Source organism: Seriola lalandi, unplaced genomic scaffold (assembly GCF_002814215.2).
Source record: "Seriola lalandi dorsalis isolate HSWRI2012SDOR001 ecotype SW California unplaced genomic scaffold, Sedor1 jcf7180002054554, whole genome shotgun sequence".
Lineage (NCBI taxonomy): Eukaryota > Metazoa > Chordata > Actinopteri > Carangiformes > Carangidae > Seriola > Seriola lalandi.
Genome location: NW_019525107.1, coordinates 92,989 through 114,577, shown reverse-complemented (window position 1 = coordinate 114,577; position 21,589 = coordinate 92,989). Strand labels below are relative to the sequence as shown.

General features: G+C 38.6%; 2 protein-coding genes across 2 annotated transcripts; one reads left to right on the top strand and one right to left on the bottom strand.

The window, feature by feature from the left end:
* Positions 1 to 231: 231 nt before the first annotated feature.
* LOC147818596 (uncharacterized) lies at positions 232 to 5,108 on the top strand. Its single transcript, XM_087176432.1, has 2 exons — positions 232 to 556; positions 1,307 to 5,108. Exons 1-2 carry the CDS (start codon positions 414 to 416, stop codon positions 1,632 to 1,634), a joined length of 471 nt encoding a protein of 156 aa, XP_087032558.1. The 5' UTR covers positions 232 to 413; the 3' UTR covers positions 1,635 to 5,108.
* On the bottom strand, positions 2,340 to 20,509 carry dnmt3ba (DNA (cytosine-5-)-methyltransferase 3 beta, duplicate a). The gene is made up of 26 exons (XM_023415630.2): positions 20,385 to 20,509; positions 19,476 to 19,621; positions 18,818 to 18,983; positions 16,965 to 18,700; positions 16,741 to 16,870; positions 16,470 to 16,529; positions 16,174 to 16,229; positions 15,844 to 15,858; positions 15,620 to 15,769; positions 13,451 to 13,513; positions 13,144 to 13,293; positions 12,945 to 13,052; positions 12,188 to 12,317; positions 11,720 to 11,836; positions 11,518 to 11,562; positions 11,340 to 11,419; positions 11,074 to 11,186; positions 10,676 to 10,859; positions 9,329 to 9,413; positions 8,952 to 9,097; positions 8,687 to 8,777; positions 8,436 to 8,584; positions 8,264 to 8,349; positions 8,073 to 8,142; positions 7,554 to 7,672; positions 2,340 to 6,830 (listed from the first exon to the last, which is right to left on the bottom strand). The coding sequence occupies exons 1-26, from the start codon at positions 20,506 to 20,508 to the stop codon at positions 6,689 to 6,691; spliced, it is 4,461 nt and encodes a 1,486-aa protein (XP_023271398.1). The 5' UTR covers position 20,509; the 3' UTR covers positions 2,340 to 6,688.
* Between the last annotated feature and the right edge of the window lie 1,080 nt (positions 20,510 to 21,589).

Here is a 21,589-nt window from a genome sequence, read left to right as displayed (position 1 = left end):
ACAATCCTGATGTCAGCGATGTAATAATAATAGTCCAGTAACAATTTAAAACTCTCAAACAGGAAATTCTGCACAATAAGTGATGATCTTAATACATTTAGCTTGGTAACTGCATGCTTTACTTTTACTTGTAACAAAGCATTTTAACACTGTGGTATTTCTACTTTTACTTCAGTGAAGAATCTGAGTTCTTGCACCCTTTGCCCACAGTGTGAAGTTGCAGGACTGAACGTGACCTCAGGGGGCGCTGCAGCCGCAGCTCTGCTCTCCCTGCCCGCCGTAAACCTTCTTTAACCACAGTTGTTGATGCCAAAAAACAAAAAAACAAAAAACAAAAACATGGCGGAACCGGTTCTCTGCTGAAATCTGTCTTTCGTGATAAACAGTGAAGTTAAACACTGACCCGAGCGGAGATGGAGTCTGTGTTCTTGAGGTTTGACTCTTATGACTTTGAGGCTGATCAGAGGTTTCAGGACGGACTGAAGCTTTTACACAAGTCCAGCAGCAGCAGGGACGAGACCAGACTGCAGGACATGAAGCTCTTCTTTTACAACAGGTGTGTGTCGACAGGTCTGTGCAGCTTCATTCACTGACAGTATCATTTAAGCAGGATGTATCTGTGACCCCCCTCATCAGAGGGAAACCCTGTACGTGAGTTGTAAGCATTTCAACCTCATATTGCTTTTGTTTCATTCAACATTTGAATGATTTTCGAGAAGCCTGAGCTGCTCTAATATCAGTTGTTAAAATTGGCAAAAGAAAAAAGAAATTTTCAACTTTGCGATGAAGGTTTCATGTTGGTGTGCAGTGCCAGAGGCAATGATGCTGCTTGTTCCCAAACCATTCAACCTTAGTTTCCCAGTAGTGTTGTGGAGTCAGGTCACTTCCGGTTTACTTTTGACACTTCAAGTATTTTAATGTAATTTTTATTTAATCAGGCAGTTTCATTGAGATTAAAATACTTTTCCAAAGACCTAAAAACAAGATGCAATCACAAAGACTCAATCATCAACAAAGACAACACGACTACACAATACAAGAAACTAACAAAGAATTGAGAAAAACATTCACAATAGTAAAAAAATACTTGTTTGTAATGTAGTACTTTTATACATTCTAATATTACTTAATAAAAGTAAGTAGGAAAGGAGTAAGTGTAAATAGTAGTAAGGCATGGCTTTATTTATATTGAATGCTGTTACCACACAAAATTAATTCTGTTTATCGTTCCTTTTCAAGCCCCATTTATAAAACAAACAGAACACAAAACCAAGAGATCATTATTCCTCTCCTCTGTCATCACCAGGTTTGTTGAGCCTATTGACGGAACGAGCTACAAACAGTGGAGCTCTGCTTCTTCTCATGTGACACCGATGGACTGCAGTGTGGAGCAGCTGGACCAGGCGACTCCTTCAGATTCAGACTCTGATGTCAGTAAAAACCAAGGCGCTGAAACATCTGCAGAGACAGAGGTAAAGCAGCTTTCCTTTGCAGAGGTGATGCGGCTGATTCAGGAGGGAAGGGAAGTGCCAGGAACAATAAAACTGGACATAAAACCCAGCAACCAGAGTCCCACTCCTTCTCAGATGGAGAGAGTACTGAAACCTTGGGAAATAGCATCATCTCCCAAGTGACCTTTCCCTCTTTATGGCACTGTGTACATAAAAATCAATATTTTTTAATTAAAGAGTATGAAAAATTCCAACTAGATGACATGTTGACATGGTCTTGAATATTGATTTCCGTCAGATATGACTGTGGAAAAAGGTTTTAAATTTTATTCTATTGGTAGTAAAAAGGTATTAAAGCCTTAATTTTTATTTTAGTTAGGGTACACCACCAAGCCATCACATAAGGTCAGAAACTTTGTAGAGGAGGGACCCACGCCTCCTGGAAAACCCTGAAATGCTGCATTCAAGAGCAGCCAGTTGTATTACACTACCACTATCTGGAATCGGATAAATAATGAGATCTACATGGGATCAAACTTGACACCAGTACCAACTGTTTGATGTTTTGTTCGATTTTTTGTTTTTATGTACGCAGAACTCCCTGTAAGCAGTTTTGATACTGGGTGGTTATCCTGGTGAAATAAAATAAAGTCACTGTTGCCTCCATATTAACACATCCATCTTAAACAGCTGTAATTGTGACAGGATGCAGATTCCCAGGAGGCTGATTAGCTCAACATAGAACTGCTGGTCCTCTCTCTGCAAGTCTCGAGTGATTTACTGCAGCACATTTGTGAACAATGTTGACCTCTGGTGGTGGAATATTAGTCATTTCAGTTGTCACATGTTCAATACAACTTGATTTAAAAAAGCAAGAGGGACAAGATACACAGCTTAGATTTTATTCCATCAGCCAATGTTGCAGCACCACTGAGCTCCAGCTGTTCTGAGCTCCAGCTGTTCTGAGCTCCAGTACAACATTTAACTGTTAACTACAATTATATAATGATTTTACAAAAGGGTGACCAAAGTATGTTTAGTCATTGAGAAGCAATAAAACAAGTCAAATTTAGGTGTTTTTGTTTTTGACTAAGGAAATGGCATTTTTTGACAATAGAATATTAAAGGGAAAAAAAACAAATAACATGTCGCTGATGATAAATCACACTAATATTTCGCTATGTCACTTTCTCATTTCATAAAAAGCAACACACAATTTAATGTCCAACACACTTCATAACAAAAAAACTACAAGAAAAGTTCACTTTTATCTGGCGCATATTAACGGTAGAGGTAAAAAAAGACAAAACCAAAAACTTACATGAAAAGTTAGCACCGTTAGTGTAGCACCATTAGGAAACAAGTCCAAACAAACGATGAGGTAAAGGCGTCGACCACGTCAGAACAGTCTGATCTCACTGTCATTGAACGCTAATGAAGGGTCAATCACAGGAAAACAAATGACTCATACTTAAGGCAGCACCACTATCTTAACTTTCTGTAAAGTTAGAAAATCACCCATTTGAAAAATAGAAACACAGGTGTGCATGAAACCTGACTTTACAGACACCTGAACAGTACTGATGATTAAACAACCTCACACCAAACATAAAGAAAAACAAAAAAAAAAAAAAATGGTACATGCAAATTAACTTTGGGTCTAATCTCACTGACATTTGAATGCGCACCTACAGCATATACATAGAATAAACATTACTGCTGACATCATTGTTAATAAACAAGTTCTTAATTTGACGATACAGAAGGGCTACAAATAACTATAATTTTAATTTCTGATTCATTTGCAGATTATTTTCTCTGTGAATCGATTCCTTTAAAAATATCATGGACGAGTGAAAAATTCTCAACACAATGTCCAGACTCACAAAGTGACATCATCAAAGGTATTTTTGTCCAATCAACAGGCCAACATCCAATAAGATTCACACTGAAAATGTAATTTAATAATCTATTATTCTAACAATTAGAAGTCCAAGGGTAAGTTTCAAAAAAGTTTTGTCCAATCAAAAGTCCAAAACCCAAAGATATTCAGTTTATAACAAATTCTGCCATTTGAGAGGCTGGAAACTGAGCAAGAAATGTCAGGTGTCCCACATACAGAGCTGCATGATGGGTCAGAAAATCAAATGAACAATAACAAAACGTGGCTTTTGTAAGTGGAATAGTGTAAATTTGGTAATTTCTTATTAAAATTCAAGTGTTCAAATTAAGTGAATAAACAAGACATTGTGACATGAATAATCACATGAATAAATATGGAATATGTCCATGAAACTGTGCAATAATCCTTTGAATACCTTTAGAATTCAGTTTATTGTGAAACATAATAACAAACTTCTCTATTTCATGTCACTTTTCTCAATAACCGTCTTTCTGTTTGTAAATCAAGACAAAAGGAGCAGAGCGAGTTATGTGATTGGCCAATCACTTATCTGTTTGTCTTTTTTTTTTGTCTTGACCAACCGACAAAGACACTGATGCAAAGTGGCATTATGATATAAACAGCCAATGGGAAACATAAGATTGTTGAATAAAAACATGAACAGTTTTTGGAAAACAGCTATAATTAAATTACCAGTGAAAAGAAGCAGGATATCATAGTTGTATTCCATATTTGATCTGTGATTACTCGTGTGATTATCTTTTTCAAACCGTCTTATTTATTTGTTATGATTTTGAATGCTGAGTTGCCACAATTTCTTGCATTAAAGAGTTGCAGTCATCAAATCTCAAGCAGCTGAATACACTGTTTACATGACCACATGACTGAAGTATAACTTTGCCAAAACTATAGCAGACTGAATGTTCAGTGTGTTGTATTCAGAAAGCAAAAGGAATGAAGGAGGCACCAGGTGGATCATTCAAGGCTCACTGCTTTGTTCTAGTATTAGTACAAATGTTTTAAAGCTTTTATTGCTGTGGCAACATGATTAACAAATAGTCATCTGCATTTTTAAAAGTCATGATCGGTAAAGTCATTCCTAACTAATTTTATTAGTTAATAATATAATTTTTTCATTATTTTTTATTTTATTTTTTTAATGACATTTTGATTTATTTTAATTATTTAGTCATAGTTATTAGTCATATTTATGAGATCTGCAACACTTAGCAGATTAGCCAATCAACACAAACATAATGGATATTTATTTCGATAATCAATTAAATATGAAGTAATTTCTCAAGTGGGAATGTTAGCTGATCATTTGTGAGGATTTGCTGCTCAAAGAAAACATAATTAAAATAATAATAATAATAATAATTAAAATAATTAACATATCAATCAATAACGTATATAATCATTACTTACAGCCCTAGCATTTAAATGGCTTGAAATAAAAAAACAAACCAACCAAAACAAAGAAAATCCTATGTGCAGTGCATGCATTATGTTTAAATTGGCACCTTGTTCTTAGAGTATTCACCTGTGTTTGTGTTACTGTTTGACCCTGAGGAAGATGTTGGTCTTGTTTTTAAAATGCAACCACAATAATAAAAGCTTTTTAGCTTTTGTACTTCAACAAAGAACTGTGCCTTGACTTTTTCAACCTCGAGCCTATAGTGTGCTGTGAAATATGGCTGGATTTTGTTTTGTAGAGAACACATTTTGTTATTAAAGAGATCAAATGTGCAAAACCATTGTTATGGGCTTTTAAGGTACATGTCTCCTAGCATTAGAAGACACTTTACATTATGTTTAGGTCAGCCTGCTGCAGTATTGTACTAACAACAGTGATATCAAAGACAGTTTGTTCTCAATGAGTGGCCACAAAATATTTTTGGTCTCGTATAAATAACAGCTCTTAAAACAGGTAAAATTTTAGCACAAATGCAAAACCAGTGAGGTCATTTTGGACAAAGTCACTGGTGCACCACAGTTAGATTAATGTAATTTGGATAAAAATGTAATAAAAACTAGATAAAAAAAACTGTCCAGTCGATTCACTGAAGAGGTAAGAATAATAAAATTATTCACAGCTATTGATGAACATGATTAGATCAGACTTCCCTGGTAAGATTTTACAATAAAAAAAAAAAATTAATGTAGAAAGAAAACAAAGTTACAGTTTTTCATAAATTAATAAAGATAAAAAAGTGTAACTGCAGATAAATCAGTGTTGAGGTAGAGACCTGGGGCCTGTATCACAAAGAGACTTCAACAGCAGGGTTACCTGGCTTCTCTGAATCCTGAATAACAGGTATCACAAGGCTGGTTATCAGTCTGTACACTATATATTAATATAATATGATCACACAATTAGCATGGACTAAGAAGTTGTAGAAACATCAGGAATAATATCCAAATATGAAAAGAGAGGCTATAAATAAGTGTAGGAAGCATTATCTAGTCCTTTTCAACATGTTCAGCAGACAGTGACATTTTGGTCACCTGACGACCAGAAGTTGCATATTCACTCTCTTTTAGCTCTACTTTGGTCTCTACAAACTCCTGGGAGGAAGAGTTGGCCCTTTAGCTGCTAAATCCTTCATTATGTTCACCAGTTAGTCTCTAACTCTATCCGCCACGACAGTGGGTTTTTAGCTCTTCTTTGTGAAAACAGCTGAAATGATGCTATGAGGGTGATGAGAATGAACCAAAACAGTAAAGTTACTGGCCACAAAACCGAAACAACTGCCATTCATTGGGCTGATAGCGAAGCTTATTAAGAGTCCTGTTTTAATCTGACAGTGGACATGTGTGGTTGGGCAAGAATGTTTGTTTGCTTTGTCTCTGACATAATTATCATGGTATGTAAACTAATGATCTACTGATCACAACTACTGACTTATAAAACCTTTATTACTTGTCAGTGTCAGTCCTGCAGTAGGTTACCATGATGATTTACTCTAAGCTGAGCCGGCCTCGTGATACTGAAGAAAGCCCAAAGATAGCTGGCTAACTGTCTCATCATGCTTCATGACACAGGCCCATGTTCTGAGTAGCATTACTGTTTGATCACAGCACCATCATTAATCAAAGGAAACCTGGAAAAAAACAAATCTGGAAAGTGTCGGTGCCTGCTGGTGATGGTGGATGGTGGATGAGTGACAACTCACAGGATTAAACGAGCTCATGGGCGAAACATTTCTAAAACTCAAAACAGAAAATACTACGTTAAGTCTTTCAGAAAAAGATTGGAGAGCTAGTAATACAGGGCAGGAAAAGGCAGTAGATTACCGCTGCTGCTCTGACACGAAGATTCACTTCAGAGTCGTTATTCACATTCAAAATAATCCTTCAGTGGGGCGAAGAGGTGACGAATCACAGGGACACTCCAGGAACGACCCAGGACTTTCTGCCTTTGCATTCGGCCCATGTTGTTCACATCCGTGTAGTGTTTGGGGAAGCCAAAGATCCTGTAAGAGTCAACCACATGGAAAATGCTAAAGATACAAAACATCAAATAATCTAATATGTGTCTGTGTACTGACATGCTCAAAATGTTTCTCAGTATATTGCTGAAGACAAGTGACACAAGGTCACAATCCAGATGTGATCTACTTTAACACAGTCAGGACGAGGCTGCCCATGTTTTCCACTTGTGAAAATCAGGCAGAGCAGTTTTCCTCTATTCTATTCTGTCAGCATCCGGCCCAATTTGTCTTTTTTTTCTTTTCTCTTTTTTGCATTTTGCCTTTTATAGATAGCAACAGCATACAGATACAGAGATTTATTTGATATGCATATTAAACACCAATCTACCAGGACTCCGGCAAGCCCACATTGTCTGTAATTTGGAGGCTGTTTCATGCTTTTCTATAATCTTCATATAACAAAATATTGTTTTTAGTAGAACGGAAAAGTCGTCATATGTCCCTGGTAACAAATCTAAAATACATAATATTTCTGACAAAACACTGACTGACGTTTTCAAAATGTGTGACCAAGTAGGCTAAACAGTTTCACACAGTCAGCTTTCATTTTAGCTTCTTTGTACTAATTTCCACTGGCTGTGGGTGGGGACTGTGGAGCACAGCAGCTGCAGACACAATGCTTTACTTAATGAATACTAAACATGAGATTATACTGTGATGTAAGCAATATGTTTGCAAGAAAATGTTAATTTCGGAAATAATTACTGTTCCATTTCGGTGCACCACAGGTAGTCCTCCTTGCCATTCATGGTGACAGGTAGTGGTCCCATCTTCCCCTGCCGTATGGAGTTAGACTTTGTTGTGATGGTGCGGACTTTGTCAAACTGCAGGAAGAGATGACAAAACAGAAGGAGGGTGTTTTACAATTTTAAGACCTGTGTTTTGAGAGAAGACAGTTATTCAGTCTTTTCTCAGGAGTTCTACAGTTTCCACCAAGTTGAATTTAAGACTTTTTAATATCATGTCGAATGCAATTTAATAGCTGTTTCATGATCATACTGGCCTAAGTATAATAGAAAACCAAGGGGGGCTGAATGGATCACAATTGATGGATGTATCAACCAATTAAAAATGGTTTACTTCAGTTCATTAACTTTTTTGCTAAAATCGACCCACTTCCAATCAGCTGTGGCTATTGGTGTTTATACTGTTTGCTACAGGTCTGATGGTTCTGGCACTTCAAGTTATCATCTATCTCACACACAGCAAAATAAATGCTTCTACCTTTGCCGTACGTCCAGACTCCAAACAATCCTGAAGAGCCGCTTTGTTGTCTAAAGATGTAGCGAGAGGCCTGAAGAGAAATGCAGACAGGCATGTCAACTGAACACATTTTTTAAAGGAATGAATTTATTTTGTCTTTTAGTGTGTGAATCTGCATTAAGAAAGGAATATGACTGTGTCTTAGTACGTACCTGTTCATGCCAGGGAGGTTTCCCCAGAAGTAGCGTGCTCTGTGAGCAGGGCTGACTTTCACTGCATCAATGAGAATCGGATTACACTGGAAAAACAAAAAGGGAAGATTCAAATAATGAGCAGTAAAACTTAATGCGTGCCGACAGGATACTTTCACCAATAATCAATCACCTCAAGGAATCTGCAGATGTCTGATTTGTCGTTGCCACTCATGAAAACCACGTTCTCAAACAGCCAGAAGAACGGACGATCGTCGTCCTCCTTTGGCTTCAACAAGGTCAGAATGCGGTAAAACTCAAAAAAGAGCCTCCCAGTGCCCTCTGAAGCACAAACAGAGAATTATTAAAGAAGCAGAATGTATGTGTGTAGAAGATGCTGTAACATATAGTGACCTTATTTTATGTAGTTTGGAAGCTGCTTACCAAATAATCCTTTTCGAAGAGGGTTGACCATGGACAGGTCATTACATGGACTGCCTCCAATCAGAAGATCAAACGGACCCCATTCAGCCAGCTTCAACACACAACTGCAGAGCTTTAGTTCACTTCATATTTTTATACATTTTTAAGCCTCTTTGGTGTGAACTTTGATACACAAACTGAATGACGGCTCAGTTAAAGGTGGGTTCACATTACTTTTCAGTGGTTTGTGTGTGGCGTGAGTAATCTTACTGCAGCTTGTACTCACATGTTTCCTTGTGATGGTGCGAACATCATTGACGTATTCGATCTTTCCCTCGTGCTTGATCATCCCCACAGCGATGGAATCCTCACAGATCTCTGAAGCAATGTAGCGCTCCATCTTGAAGCCAAGGTCTTTGAGCACCAGGTATCCTGTCGTGATGTGACAGTAGTTAAAGCCAGGTTACTGATTAAAAGAATTCCCACATCTTATGCAATTACTGATTTCCCATTAGGCATGTACTCTTGGTTTAAGCAGCTCTGAGGCTCCCAAAGGCTCCTCTTCAGTAGTATGTGTAGACCAAACATCACAAAGACTGGATGAGTTTGTCTTGAAACAAAACTAGGGTTTAGATGTCTTAAAGCATGACACGATGAACCAACCTGTTGCAATGCCATCAAAGAGTGAGAGCACCTTGATTGGTCTGCGCTGATCAGCAGGGATGGAGGGATAAACTCTGTGAGGCTCCTGTGATAAAATCATTAATAGACAACTTTCAGCATCACTGAACCAACTAGTTATTTAACAGCAGATGCAGCAGGAGACACTTGTAATGTACCTGCAAACTGTCGTCCCAATGAACATAAGTTTTGTCCCTAATTAAGAGGGTTCAGTGTTAAGAGTGGAAGACTAGTAATTATCACATTAAGCAGTGTCTTCATGTTTTTGCAATGTGGAGAAATAAGATACATCTTAACTAGCATGAGTGTACACTGACCACTACCAACACCTGTCATCACATGTTATGTTCTCCCCTTGAATTTCAGTTAACATTAGAGAGAATAATTTTTTAGAGCTTAATAATTTGATCAACAGAAAATTAACCGGCATCTTTTTGATAAATGATCAATTGTTTCAGTCATTTGTCAAACAGAAACATCTAATATTCTCTGGTTTCAGTTTGTCCAATGTGACGATTTTATGCTTTTGTCTCTTTTATATCATTGTAAAATTGATATTTTGACATTTTGACATAGACATCTCACAAAGTCACCTTTTCTGTTTTCATACATTTTATGGACCAAACAATCAATTAATGAATCTAGAAAATAATCAGCATATTAATTAATAATGAAAATAATAGTAACCTAAGTTAAACCTGCTAACTTTTGCTTCAACGAGACAAAAAAAGATGACACAATTGTTAATTTAACATCCCCTCACCTTAACAAACGTACTTCATCTTAAACAGAGATGAGGATTCACTTACACTTGACTCACATAACTGCTAGAAAAACTACCAGCTTAAATTTCTATCAATTTGATGTTAACAACTAATTTGAACTGTAATTGTGATTTGTTTTATGAACTAATATTATGCTGCTGACATTTACTGTCCACTTCCGGCTCCTTTACCCAGGTTTCCTCATAGCAGGGGATCTGTTTTGTTGTAACTGAGTTTCCAGTTTATAGGGTGTGGAATAATGGAAATAAAAGCAATTAAACAGCCCCACAAAGTACGGCCTCAAAATAACCAGCGAGCTGGATAAACATTTCTCAGAGAATCTCAAGAAACACAATGAGCTTTAGGATAGCTGCAATAATAATAAACGCTGACAGGTGTATCTAATAAACGGATAATTGACTGTATTTCCTTCCTGGAACTATTTCAGTTACTGCAGGCGTTATTTTTTTTTTTTTTTAGAAATGTATATACTTCAGAATTTACCCTCCACTGTCTTAAGGTGTGAAATAGAAATGTGTACTGGGAGGAGGAGTGTGATACGTACAAACTCCATTGCGCTGTTGTTGGCAAAGAAGTCTTGAACCTTGACGCTCCAGTCTGGTCTGAGTTTGAGGTTTCCTTTACACTGTGACGGCTGGCACATGAAGCAGCTCCAGGGATCAACATCTTTCAGCTTGTCAAAGGTTCCTGGGCCCACCAGGATGTCCAGGCAGTCCATACAGAAACATCTGGGAGAGAGAGAGAAAACATCCGAGAACTTGCCTGAGAATCATCACATTTTTACATTGTTTTCAGGATAAAAGTAATTCAGTGATAATTGTCTGTAATCCCATGGGGTACTGTGCAACCAAGAAGTTCAAACAGCTAATTCAGCATACCAAATAAGGTTGCAGTGATAAATACTAACTGGTCTGTGAGAGATACCAGCTGAGCAGTGTTTACCTGCAGCAGCTGGCGTTGCCACACAAAATGACCTCTAAGCCGGCACAGCACACGGTGCAGTACGACTGGTAGCCATCCTCATCGTAGCGATACAGCGTTTCTGTGAAGTTCTCCTGCAAACAGTGACAATGTCGTTCCGCAGCATTTGGGGTGTTAATGGCAGCTGTGTTTCGGATGGAGGTTAGACATTTACAAACTGGGCTGGAATGGAGTAAAGCAAACCACATTGACATAGACAAAGATAAATCATTGGGTTGTTAGATTACCTTGCACCTAAGACAAAGACCACCTTCAAACAGTGGGTGCTGTACTTCAATCTCAGTTGATCCACAAGACAAACAAAAATCTGAAATAACAAACCATTACCTTAGAATTCAGAAATGTATGTTTATATCAAAAAATGTTAAAATACAAACTTCTTCCATACTCTCACACAAAACATACCTTCAATTGTTTTGCCTTTCTCTTTGACCTTTTGTATTATTGATTCTGTAAAGTGAAACATTAAAACAAATCACACAGAGGAAAAAATAATAATGATATAACATTCATCCTACTCCGAATCTACAAGGTTCCACAAATGTTTACTCTTATGAGAGTTTTTTCTCATGTTTGTGGATTAAATGTGGACAAAAATAATACATACCTCTGTTATAGGTGATGACGGGTGCATTCGCCTTATTTTTAAAAACATACTTCCTTTTTGGTGGAGGCTGGTAGTCAGACTGGGCAGAGTCAGAAGTGTCAAGATGTACTGCAGAATCTTGTAGATCAGAAAAAGATGGAATCATGTTTTTAGAATCGTCAACATCACTGCTTCATCATACATGCAGCTCGTAACTGTCCACTGAGGAATATTATTATTATCATCATTGTAAATTGTGTGATATATCATGTCTGGCTATATGTTGTGTCACTGAAACTATGTAGCAAGCTGATTCTGGATGCGTGGCCATTAAAAGAGAACGAACAAAGCTTAAATACACTACACTGCAATGAGGACGTAATGTATGTAAAAATAACACAGCTAACTGATCAATTTCAAACTTTCACCTGATTATTACAGCTCTAAAACATTTTAGAAATAAATCATTGTGTATTTGAGAGTAGATACCAGGAGGTGTGAATCCTTCAGGTCCTGTAGGCAGAAATCCTCCAAAGGCCCAGTCCAGCATCAACTTCAGCTCTTTTTCTTTATTTCCTTCCGCCTCAGCAAAAGACTTCCCACATCGCTCACCTGCCAACTGAACAACACAGGTGTTGGTGAAACATTTCCCTAAAGTGATTCTGAGCAATCTGCTTGACACCATGATACATGATCCATCTTTGATGTTTGGCCCTAATCAGCAAACCTTCTGATTTTGTCCTTTTTAAAGCCACACACAGTCAAATAAAAACAGTCGGACTTTCCACTTTATTTATGTCTTAATTGAACAGAAGATAAGAGATGGAACAATGGAAAAAGGAGAATGATGTTGAATATAATACTTTAAAGGTTAAAATACCCCAGTATATCACAACAACAGACAACTATGTTATCCATGATGCCAAACCCCTTCTCAGTGGACTGATAAAATCCCCACAGAAAGAAGATTGAAGGAGATTTTCAGATGGATTTTTTTCACCAAAATCATGAAGAAAATTGTAGAAATAATCACTCTGATTTATAAAATGCACATTGATGAGAACTGACTTCATCCTCTATGGTCTGAGTTGATCGAACCTTTCTTAGAAGAAGCTCCACACAGTATTTAAATTGGTGAGCAAGAGAAACCCCACAAAGAGATGGTGGAAGAGAAACAGATATGCAAATGTGAAAATGAATCCTGATGAACAGGATGTTTTGTCTTGTGACAGTTTTGGTCTATTACCTCGACAATTTGGTAGATGGCTTCCTTGTAGACGGGCAAGCTGGCAAAGGAATTTTTGCAGAAGCACTTAGTGAAGGCACTAAACGTGAGTATACCCTCTGTAAAGATCTGCAACAGAGAGCAAGAATGATGTAAAAAAAAATACAACTCAACACGTTTAGTGTTTCTGCAGGTCAAGCACATGCACTGTACTCCTTACCTCTGAGAACATCCCGTCTCCGAACCACTCCACCCTACGCATGCCCGGAGGAGCTGACTTAGTTTTCCAAGGCATCACCATCCCAGGCCACCAGGAAAACCCCTTCACTTTGCCCCACACAAGCTCTCCTGACAGAAACCCTTTCCCATCCTGCAGACATCAAAAAACAAGAAAAGCAGACATTATTCAAAACTACATTACATACCTAGAAGCAGATAAAAAATCTAGCACAGATATTTTCTATGACATGAAGTTTAATGTGCAAACTTTGTATTGTGGGCTTTTTCCTGCAACTGTAACATATTACCTGGTAGTTGTGTTTCCGTCGTCGTCTTGGTGTGGATTTACTGGATGGTGAGGACTCTTCTGGCTGAAAGTCAACCATATTTAGAGCCACATTTTCTTACTGAACAGATATCTGTGTAACTGTATTTGGGGGTAAGTTTAGGTAAAGGTGTTTCTAAATTTACCACCAATCGCTTATCAGCAATCATCATTGTGTTTGCTATTTAATTTCAGATGACAAAGAGGGGAGAATCTGTTAAAAACAAGAAGCAAGGCTCCTCATCATTATGATGAAATTAACATTCGCTTTGTTCAAAGTAGCAAATTGGGAAAATCCAATAACAAACAAGAAAATGTCTTTTCCAATATGGTGGTTTCAAACTAATTGCTTAAATTGAATTTAAACATTGGAGCCAGCATAATATTTTGGAGTATGAATTATAGAATTTTCAATTTATTTCTAATCTGACTTGGCGCCAGGTGAACAAAGCGAATGATTAATCTGAAATGAAGGTGTGTTAGAGGTAGGATCGGATTTTGATAGCTGGTTCAGATTTTCAATTTTTAATTCATTAAACTCTGAGTCTAAAGAGCAATCCCACAGAAAGTGTTTTCAATGCATTTTGACAGCCATCACTCAGTCTTCTCACACAACAGATATGCTTCCATTTTTATGATGAATGTAAACGTAAATGTAACAAATGCAGCTAGGGTGGGCAACTAAATATTATCTTCATTATCAATTAAATCTGCTGTTTATTTTCTCAATTCATTGATTGGTCTATAAAATGTGAGAAATACTCCTGTCGTAATTTCACACACCTAGGATAAGCCTCACAGAGCCCCTGTATGTTTTTGGATGGACCGCAACAACGGGGCCAGCCCTATAGATGGGCCTGTCACTGACTGACTGAGTGATCAAGTTACACCATTGGATATCCTAATGCCACGGGACTGACTAATAAGGGTACACCATTGGTTGGCCGGCCAAGTATTGGAGTCCGTTGTTGCTCTTTGAAAATGTTTTAGTGCGCACAAGCAGTGTTGCCAACTTAGCACCTTTGTCGCTAGTTTAACTGACTTTCCAGGCCTCTTCAGCACCTTTTTATAAAAAAACAAAAACCCTGGCAACAAATAGCTACGTTTTGGACAAACCTTAGGGGCTTTTCGTAGAAGAGAGTCGCCAGTATTGCCCCACAAGTGTGAGGTCAGGCTTTCCCACTGCAGCGGACCTCTCTATGCTGACCACACGGCAGCTGACATGAATGAGCTTCTAACTTTTATTTGTGATAATTTCAAAAGTAAGTATAGCTGGAATTACAGCACAGCCATTGTCTATCACTTTTTTTGTCATTTTGTCAGATGAAGACACAGTTAGAAAAATCAGGATTTCAGGGGAGCAGAAGCTTGGAGATGGCTTGGAAGTGACGGCTGGTTAACATGAAGTCTTAATGGGCTGTGTTTCCGTGACTATTTTATACTTGTTCCATTGTCTGACAACAGAAACAGAAGAACATGTTAATGAGAACAGCTTAGTTGAGAATTCGGCTGTATCAAAATACTGTATATGCGAGCACAGAGGAGGAAAGAAGCAAATAGTTAAAGGGCTGAAACCACCTGATACTAGGCAGGATGCAAATAGCTTACAACACCATCCAACCATATACTAGGTTTTGACCTAGTCTTGTACTAAAACTGGCACTTGCTCCTCATGAGTCTATGAGCTGCATAGCGACACTAGCAATAGTATTTACTAAAGGTCTGATGGGGTTGACTGAAATATTCATAAACTTTTGTAAATCAAATTTAAGACTTAAATAAATAAATGAAATTAAATGCTGATCTTTTATATGGCAATTTAACTAAATACCAAATATGTAATCTGTCTTTTATGTCTTTAAATGTAATTCTTTGGATTTTAGTTGGAATTTTGTGTTGTTGTTTAAACTTACTTAAAATTGTTGAAGCTAAACCTAGATCTGATATGATCTTCAAAAGACTGAAGATTTGATAAAATACTCGCTCCAAACCTGGTTGTAACCATGCAATCAAATACTTATTGTGCAGGATGCTCTCATGTTGTCAGGTAAACCATTGAATACTTATTTTGTTCTATCTAGTAGCATTTCAGAGGGCAAAGAGGCCTGTCTCATTACAGGGGTATTCTGGCAGTATACTTGAGTATACCTACCACCTCATCTTGGGACTCCAGACCCTTTTTGCTGTCCTTATCAAGATCTACGGGTTTGGACCAGGTGCTAGCACCAGCCTGAAACACTGTACGGGCCTGTGGCTTCTGGCGCAAGCTGCTCTCCCAGCCAAAACATCCCCTACTGGTCCCCTGAGAGACAACACACTCTCATTACACACTCAAATATCATGCACATGCAAATGTTATTCAAAACACTCACATACCTCCATATAGGCAAACTGCACCTCATCATACCAGGGGTGCAAAGAGTAAAGAAGCGAGGACAAAAGACTGTTAGTAGATGGGAAGGACTGAAGAGTGGAGGAATCACTTTACAAAAGCAGCAACTTAGAATTTGAAATGAAGCCAAATATGATGCAGCAAGAATATTTTTTGCTCTTTTGTTCTGGTTTCTGCTATCAAGTCTAGCTGATAGCATTCATGGTCAAAATTTGTCATTGACAATCTTAACTTTTCAAACCAAGTTGCTTCTTTTTCACGAAGATGTAGAAGATAGTGAAGCAAAAAAAAGGGCAGAGGTGAGAATTTGTTACCTCTTTCAAAAGGGCACCATTCTCTCCATTTATATCATCATGTCCATTTTTTGACTCTTTGAAAGGAAAGAGAAAGTATTGCAGCACAGTATTTTTTAGTGTTAGGATCAGAGTAGTGATAAAGGCCTTCTGACATCTTAAAACTGAAAATCTGGGTGATAACAGCAACCCCAACAGTTTCCCAGCTAAAAAGCCACATCAAGATTTACTCCAATTTACAAATTAAATATATAGGAGAAAATTACACTTCAATTATGTAAATTATGCAGATAAAAAATGTTCATTGTTTTTCTTACTTTTCATCTTCGTCAGGCGGACTTCACACGGCTTCACTGTCATATCAAGGCCATTAAGTTCTAGATAATAAGATAAAAGTGAAGATAACATGTCAAATTATCAAATGCAATGACTTCCTATACACTTCTTCACCTCCTTTATAAGTACGTACAGTACATCATATGAATCATTGTCATAATTTCATGAAAAGTGGTTTATCAAACTATTAATTTAAGTTAGATGATGATTTAACTTGTTTTAATTCACTTGGTGAACTATCTGTCTTCCTACCTTTAGTGTGAAATGGGGAGTCTTTGTTGCTGGTGCTGTCAGAGAGAGCGCTGTCAGACGTGAAGTCATACTCGCTTTCTGTTAAGGCTTCATTCTCAGAGAACAGTGCAGCATCCCCATTCTCTAAGGCCTGAGACAGGAAATACAGAAAGTGCGCAAAATTAATTAAACATGCAAAACCTAAATACAATATAATTGTTGATACAGCTCCTGAATTTACTTGCCTGAGTAAAAACTTGCTGAGCATCAAGCGGAGGGCAGGGGAGAGACAACAGGGTCAAAACAAGCTTTCTGAAGACTGTCGGCTTGGTGTCCTTCAGTATGCCGGCCCAGTGTTTTTCCAGTGAAATCTCTGCCGAATGGTCCTTGTCTCCATCTTCACCTTTTCCCTCCTCAGTCAGCTGATACGCAAGGAATTCAGTTGTAAGTTGCTTGACCTCCTCAGGGGAGCTGCAGATTCCCAGCTTGGTTCCTAGCTCCTCTACTGCTTTCCCTGTCACTTTCAGCCTGTTCTGAGGATTCAGCAGCTGACCTATGCTCCTTAGCAACCCATCGCTGAGAGGTAGCTCCTCTGAAATGCAACCTGTGAGTGCGATGTAGAAAGACAGCACCTCCTCTTGTAACAGTGACATTGCCTCTGCAGCCTCAGACTCCTTCACAAAGTCTGTCACGGTTTTCCCACCCAGACTGAGTTCAGAGCTTGGCAGGTGGAATTTCTTGTTCTTAAGGATTTGGGCATCGCGTTCCTTGAGGAAGCGAACAACAGCTTGAGGATGAAGGAAGTACGAGGTGTAGGTGTACATCAGGTTACTGGCTTCCTCTAGGATGAGAGGCAAATCAGCTCGGGAACCTCCTTCCTGTGTTTGCAGATGACTTAGGAAACTGTGCAGTGGCTTTAAGGCCTGCTCCAGGAACATAAATGTTGCCCTGACTTTGGGATCCTGCAGCTGGGAGCAGATTAACTTGGCTTTGTCATCATCCTTGTCACAAGAGCTGAAGTACGATTTAAGATCTGTCCATATTTCCAAGATTTTCGTGACTAATTGGCAAAAGTTAAGGCAGCTGGTGTTGATACAAAATGCTGGACTGTCCGCAGTAATAGCTGAGCCAAAAAGTGCCTTGAGGTTATCATTCTTCATAGAGCAGGAGGAGTAGTGGGCATGGATGTCTGCTATCAGCTCTTGAGCATGATTGGAGAGTTGCTTAACCCCAGCATGGCAAGCAGTATCAGCGATGGTGTAGAGCCCTCCTAAGACTATTATGTTTGGGCTGAGTTCCCTGAGCTGTGAGCAAATCTGCTCCGAGGCCCCACCATGACCACTGACATAAACAGCAACCAGGTTATCTGTTGGTAACCCAAATTTCTTCAAGGTCTCCCCCACTGCTGCAGCTGTTTGATCTCCTGCACCATCCACTGACTGAAGAGCATCCAGAAACCGGATGCAGTGCCTGCAGGCTTCGACATCAAAAAACCCAACAAGGACCACAGAGACGGTCTCCTCCACTCCCACTGTTACCCCGCCATAAATGTATACACAGTAAGGAGTGTGCTGGCAAACGGATGTTAAATCTTTGGGGTACTGCAGCCCCAGCTTACGACGTGCAAACTGTCTAGACACCTGTTCACCATTGGCAGAGCCATTGTAACAGTGTTTGTGGATAAATCGGATAGCTGCATCACTACAGGGCAGCAGTTCAGAGCGCCGGCTTTGTATCGTAGCTCTCCTGGAAATCTGAACCCCTTTCTTGTGTTTTTTTGTTTCCACATGTCGCCTAAGTTCAAAGAGGCCTTTATGAAATGTGTTCAGGTTTCTGGCACAAGTGCGGCAGTACGAATATTGTTCTCCAAGAGGACTGCGTTCAGCCCAACAAAAAACATCCTTCCACTTTTCACTGTAAGGGAATTTTTTATTCATTTCAGAGCCGTTCTCTTCCGTTTCTGAATCCAATTTAGACCTCCCTGACAAAGTAAAATAAAAAATAATTACTGCACAAGCACTGTAAATGTGATGATTGAAACACAATACACTGCCTTATTTTAGTATCACAGTGAGAGAAAATGTGAAATTGCAGTTACCTGATTGTGGAGAAACCACAATAGGGCTGATATCGTGGCTGTCCCGGGCTTTCACAGGATCATATTTTGTACTTTTAACATTTGCTTTAGAGAAAAGTTTGAACCACCTCAGCATCTCAAAGTTGCTTTTAAAATCCCCTTTTATGAGCTCCTCAACTGGAATGGTCTAAATCAAAACAAAGAAGAGATGGCAAAAATTTGAAATTAGTATAATCATATTGAAAAATAGGGATACACTACTATGAAATAACATTTGGTTCCAAAAAGGGATATCCATCATTTGAAAAAAAAAAACACACATACACTTGAGTATACATCTTTGTTCTTTCATAATAAAGAAGGCATTTGAGGTCAGTGATTCAGAGTAAAACTGCTGAAAGTCTTTGCCGTCACCATTTAGTTGCCAAACAAATCAGCTGATACTCCAGGAAGTCACTATCCTGGCTCTACATTTGCATTATATCATATAATATTATGATGACTAATGCACAATATAATATACATGGGCATGCAACAGTGGCATGGTCCTTGCACTACTCATAATGGATAGATTTTGTAAACTATCTTCTTCTCCTTCAAGAAATGTAAAAGAGAAGTAAAATAAAACAAAAAACAACATAAAGGTGTAATGCTACTCCACTGGAGAAAAAGTACATACCTTCGTGATACCATTCTTGCTGAAGGCTTCATGGAGGAGACTGAAGTTGTGCTTATAGTCTTCCTCACTTTGAGCGTCAAACTTCACCTTGGTCATGTCAACAGAACCAGGCAAAACCCAGTCCATGATCTGACAGTGACATGCACCTGTAGGATCATACACAAATAATAGACAGTTCAGAAGTGTGAAGAAAACTCTTTTGTTGTTTTTCAATCGCAGTGGGGATATTGCACTGCGCTGAGCTGAGCAGCCATGACCATTCAAGCCACGTCGTGGCTCCTCATCTAAGACGACTTTGGCTGTTTTTGCTTGTATAATTACTCCTGGTCCGCTGTCTGACCATTTATTATTAAAGAGTAGCGCCTCTAATGATGCTAACTCAGTGACATTGAGTTTCCAATAGCTGCTTCACAATAAAAACATCATGCTGGTTTGCCAGTGGAAAACTTTCAATGTGATCAACAGCAGGAAATAAGCAGCAACTTACAATGTATTGCAGCTCAAATACAGCTGTGATATGACTGTAAACAGTAAAATAAAGCTGATATCTGAATAACGTATCTGGGGGTATTAAAATGCACATGGGAGTGAAACTAAACTACAAGTTACAAAAGTACTGAGAGCCGAGCACAGAGACCTTTTAAAGACAATGCTTTCTCTCTTGTCACCAGCAGCAGCCATACACATGTTGCCAACCAGCTTAGCACAAGACATGTTTTGGGAGGAGATCATCACAGTCAACTACACGACAAAGGGCCACAACAGCACAGATCTGTGTGACAACACACAGCTGTGCAGTGAAACTGGAGACCCTTGTATTCATAGCTTGTAGTGGCTTGACATGACTTAAGTGGGCTAAAGCAGGCGTATAGAAAAACTGCATGAGGTCTGCTTATTTTGATGAATCACCTGAACCCATCTCCCGCACATCTTTGAAGCCTGTCTTCAGCAGGTTGTTGATCCAGGTCACCAACTTGAAGCGGCTGGTTTTATCATGGCAGGAGTCTGGAATCACAACTTCTGTAGTTGCCATCTTGCAGGTCTCTGAAAGAAACCCCAATAACAATAATTTTTTTATAATTTCACAGTATGATGTAATAATTATGTCATCTAATATTATTATTATTATAGTTAACACTGGTTCATGTCTATACATTTTATCAATTCTATCATTTCCATTTTTAATCAAACATAAAATCTCAATGTTTTGTAGATTTGACTGTTTGGTGGCTACAACTCAGAATGTAGAGGGGGAGTCATCCATTAATCTCAGCTTTAGCTTTTTGATCCCTCGCTCATCCTGTCCACACTGAAGTGTCTTTAGGCATGACACTGAAACCAATTTGCACCAATTGATTAGGCCAGCACCTTCAAATGTAAACTGCTATCATTGGTGTGTGTGTGTGTGTGAGAATGAGAGGCAAATGAAGTTTTGCCTTAAACCACCACACCCAACTCTTATACTTCCTGCAACTGCGTAATAGACATGCAAACCATTGCAGTGTAGAACAAAGCGACAGGGATTTTTCCCCTTATGAACTTATTTTGAATTTATTTTGTGGATTTGTTTGAGTGTTTACTGGATTGTTTTGTATTGCATTTTTGTTTAATTTGACAATTACCTAAATACCCAAATTGTGGATGCATTTAATGATGTACGAGAGTGAAAGGACCCAATTTAATTTAAAAATTCTATTCTTTATTTATGGATAGTGTTCTTATTTGTGATATCATATTTATTTGTGATACAGCTTTGCTGGATCCTGTGTTTAAATGTGCACGTCACACCTGATATTCTGACATTTTTCAAAAGAGAATTTTCAGTTATTCATTAGAAAAACATAGCTGCCAATGTTGCCAAAGCTAGTGTGTACCCCTATCCCATGGCTGACTACTAGGGGTGGGGGTGGTGGGTGAGACTAGGCCAGTGGGTGGGTTGCTTAATCCTCTATTGTCTTACTGACATAAAGGCTGAGGGTTTCCAGTCTAAAGCATCTTTACGTTTTCATCTGGCTGTTTTGTTGTCATCTGTACATTAAGACACCGAGCTGCGTGCATTAGCTAAGTGCTACAGGACACATGTGCCATGCTGCCGCTGTCTCTCCACCCCTTCT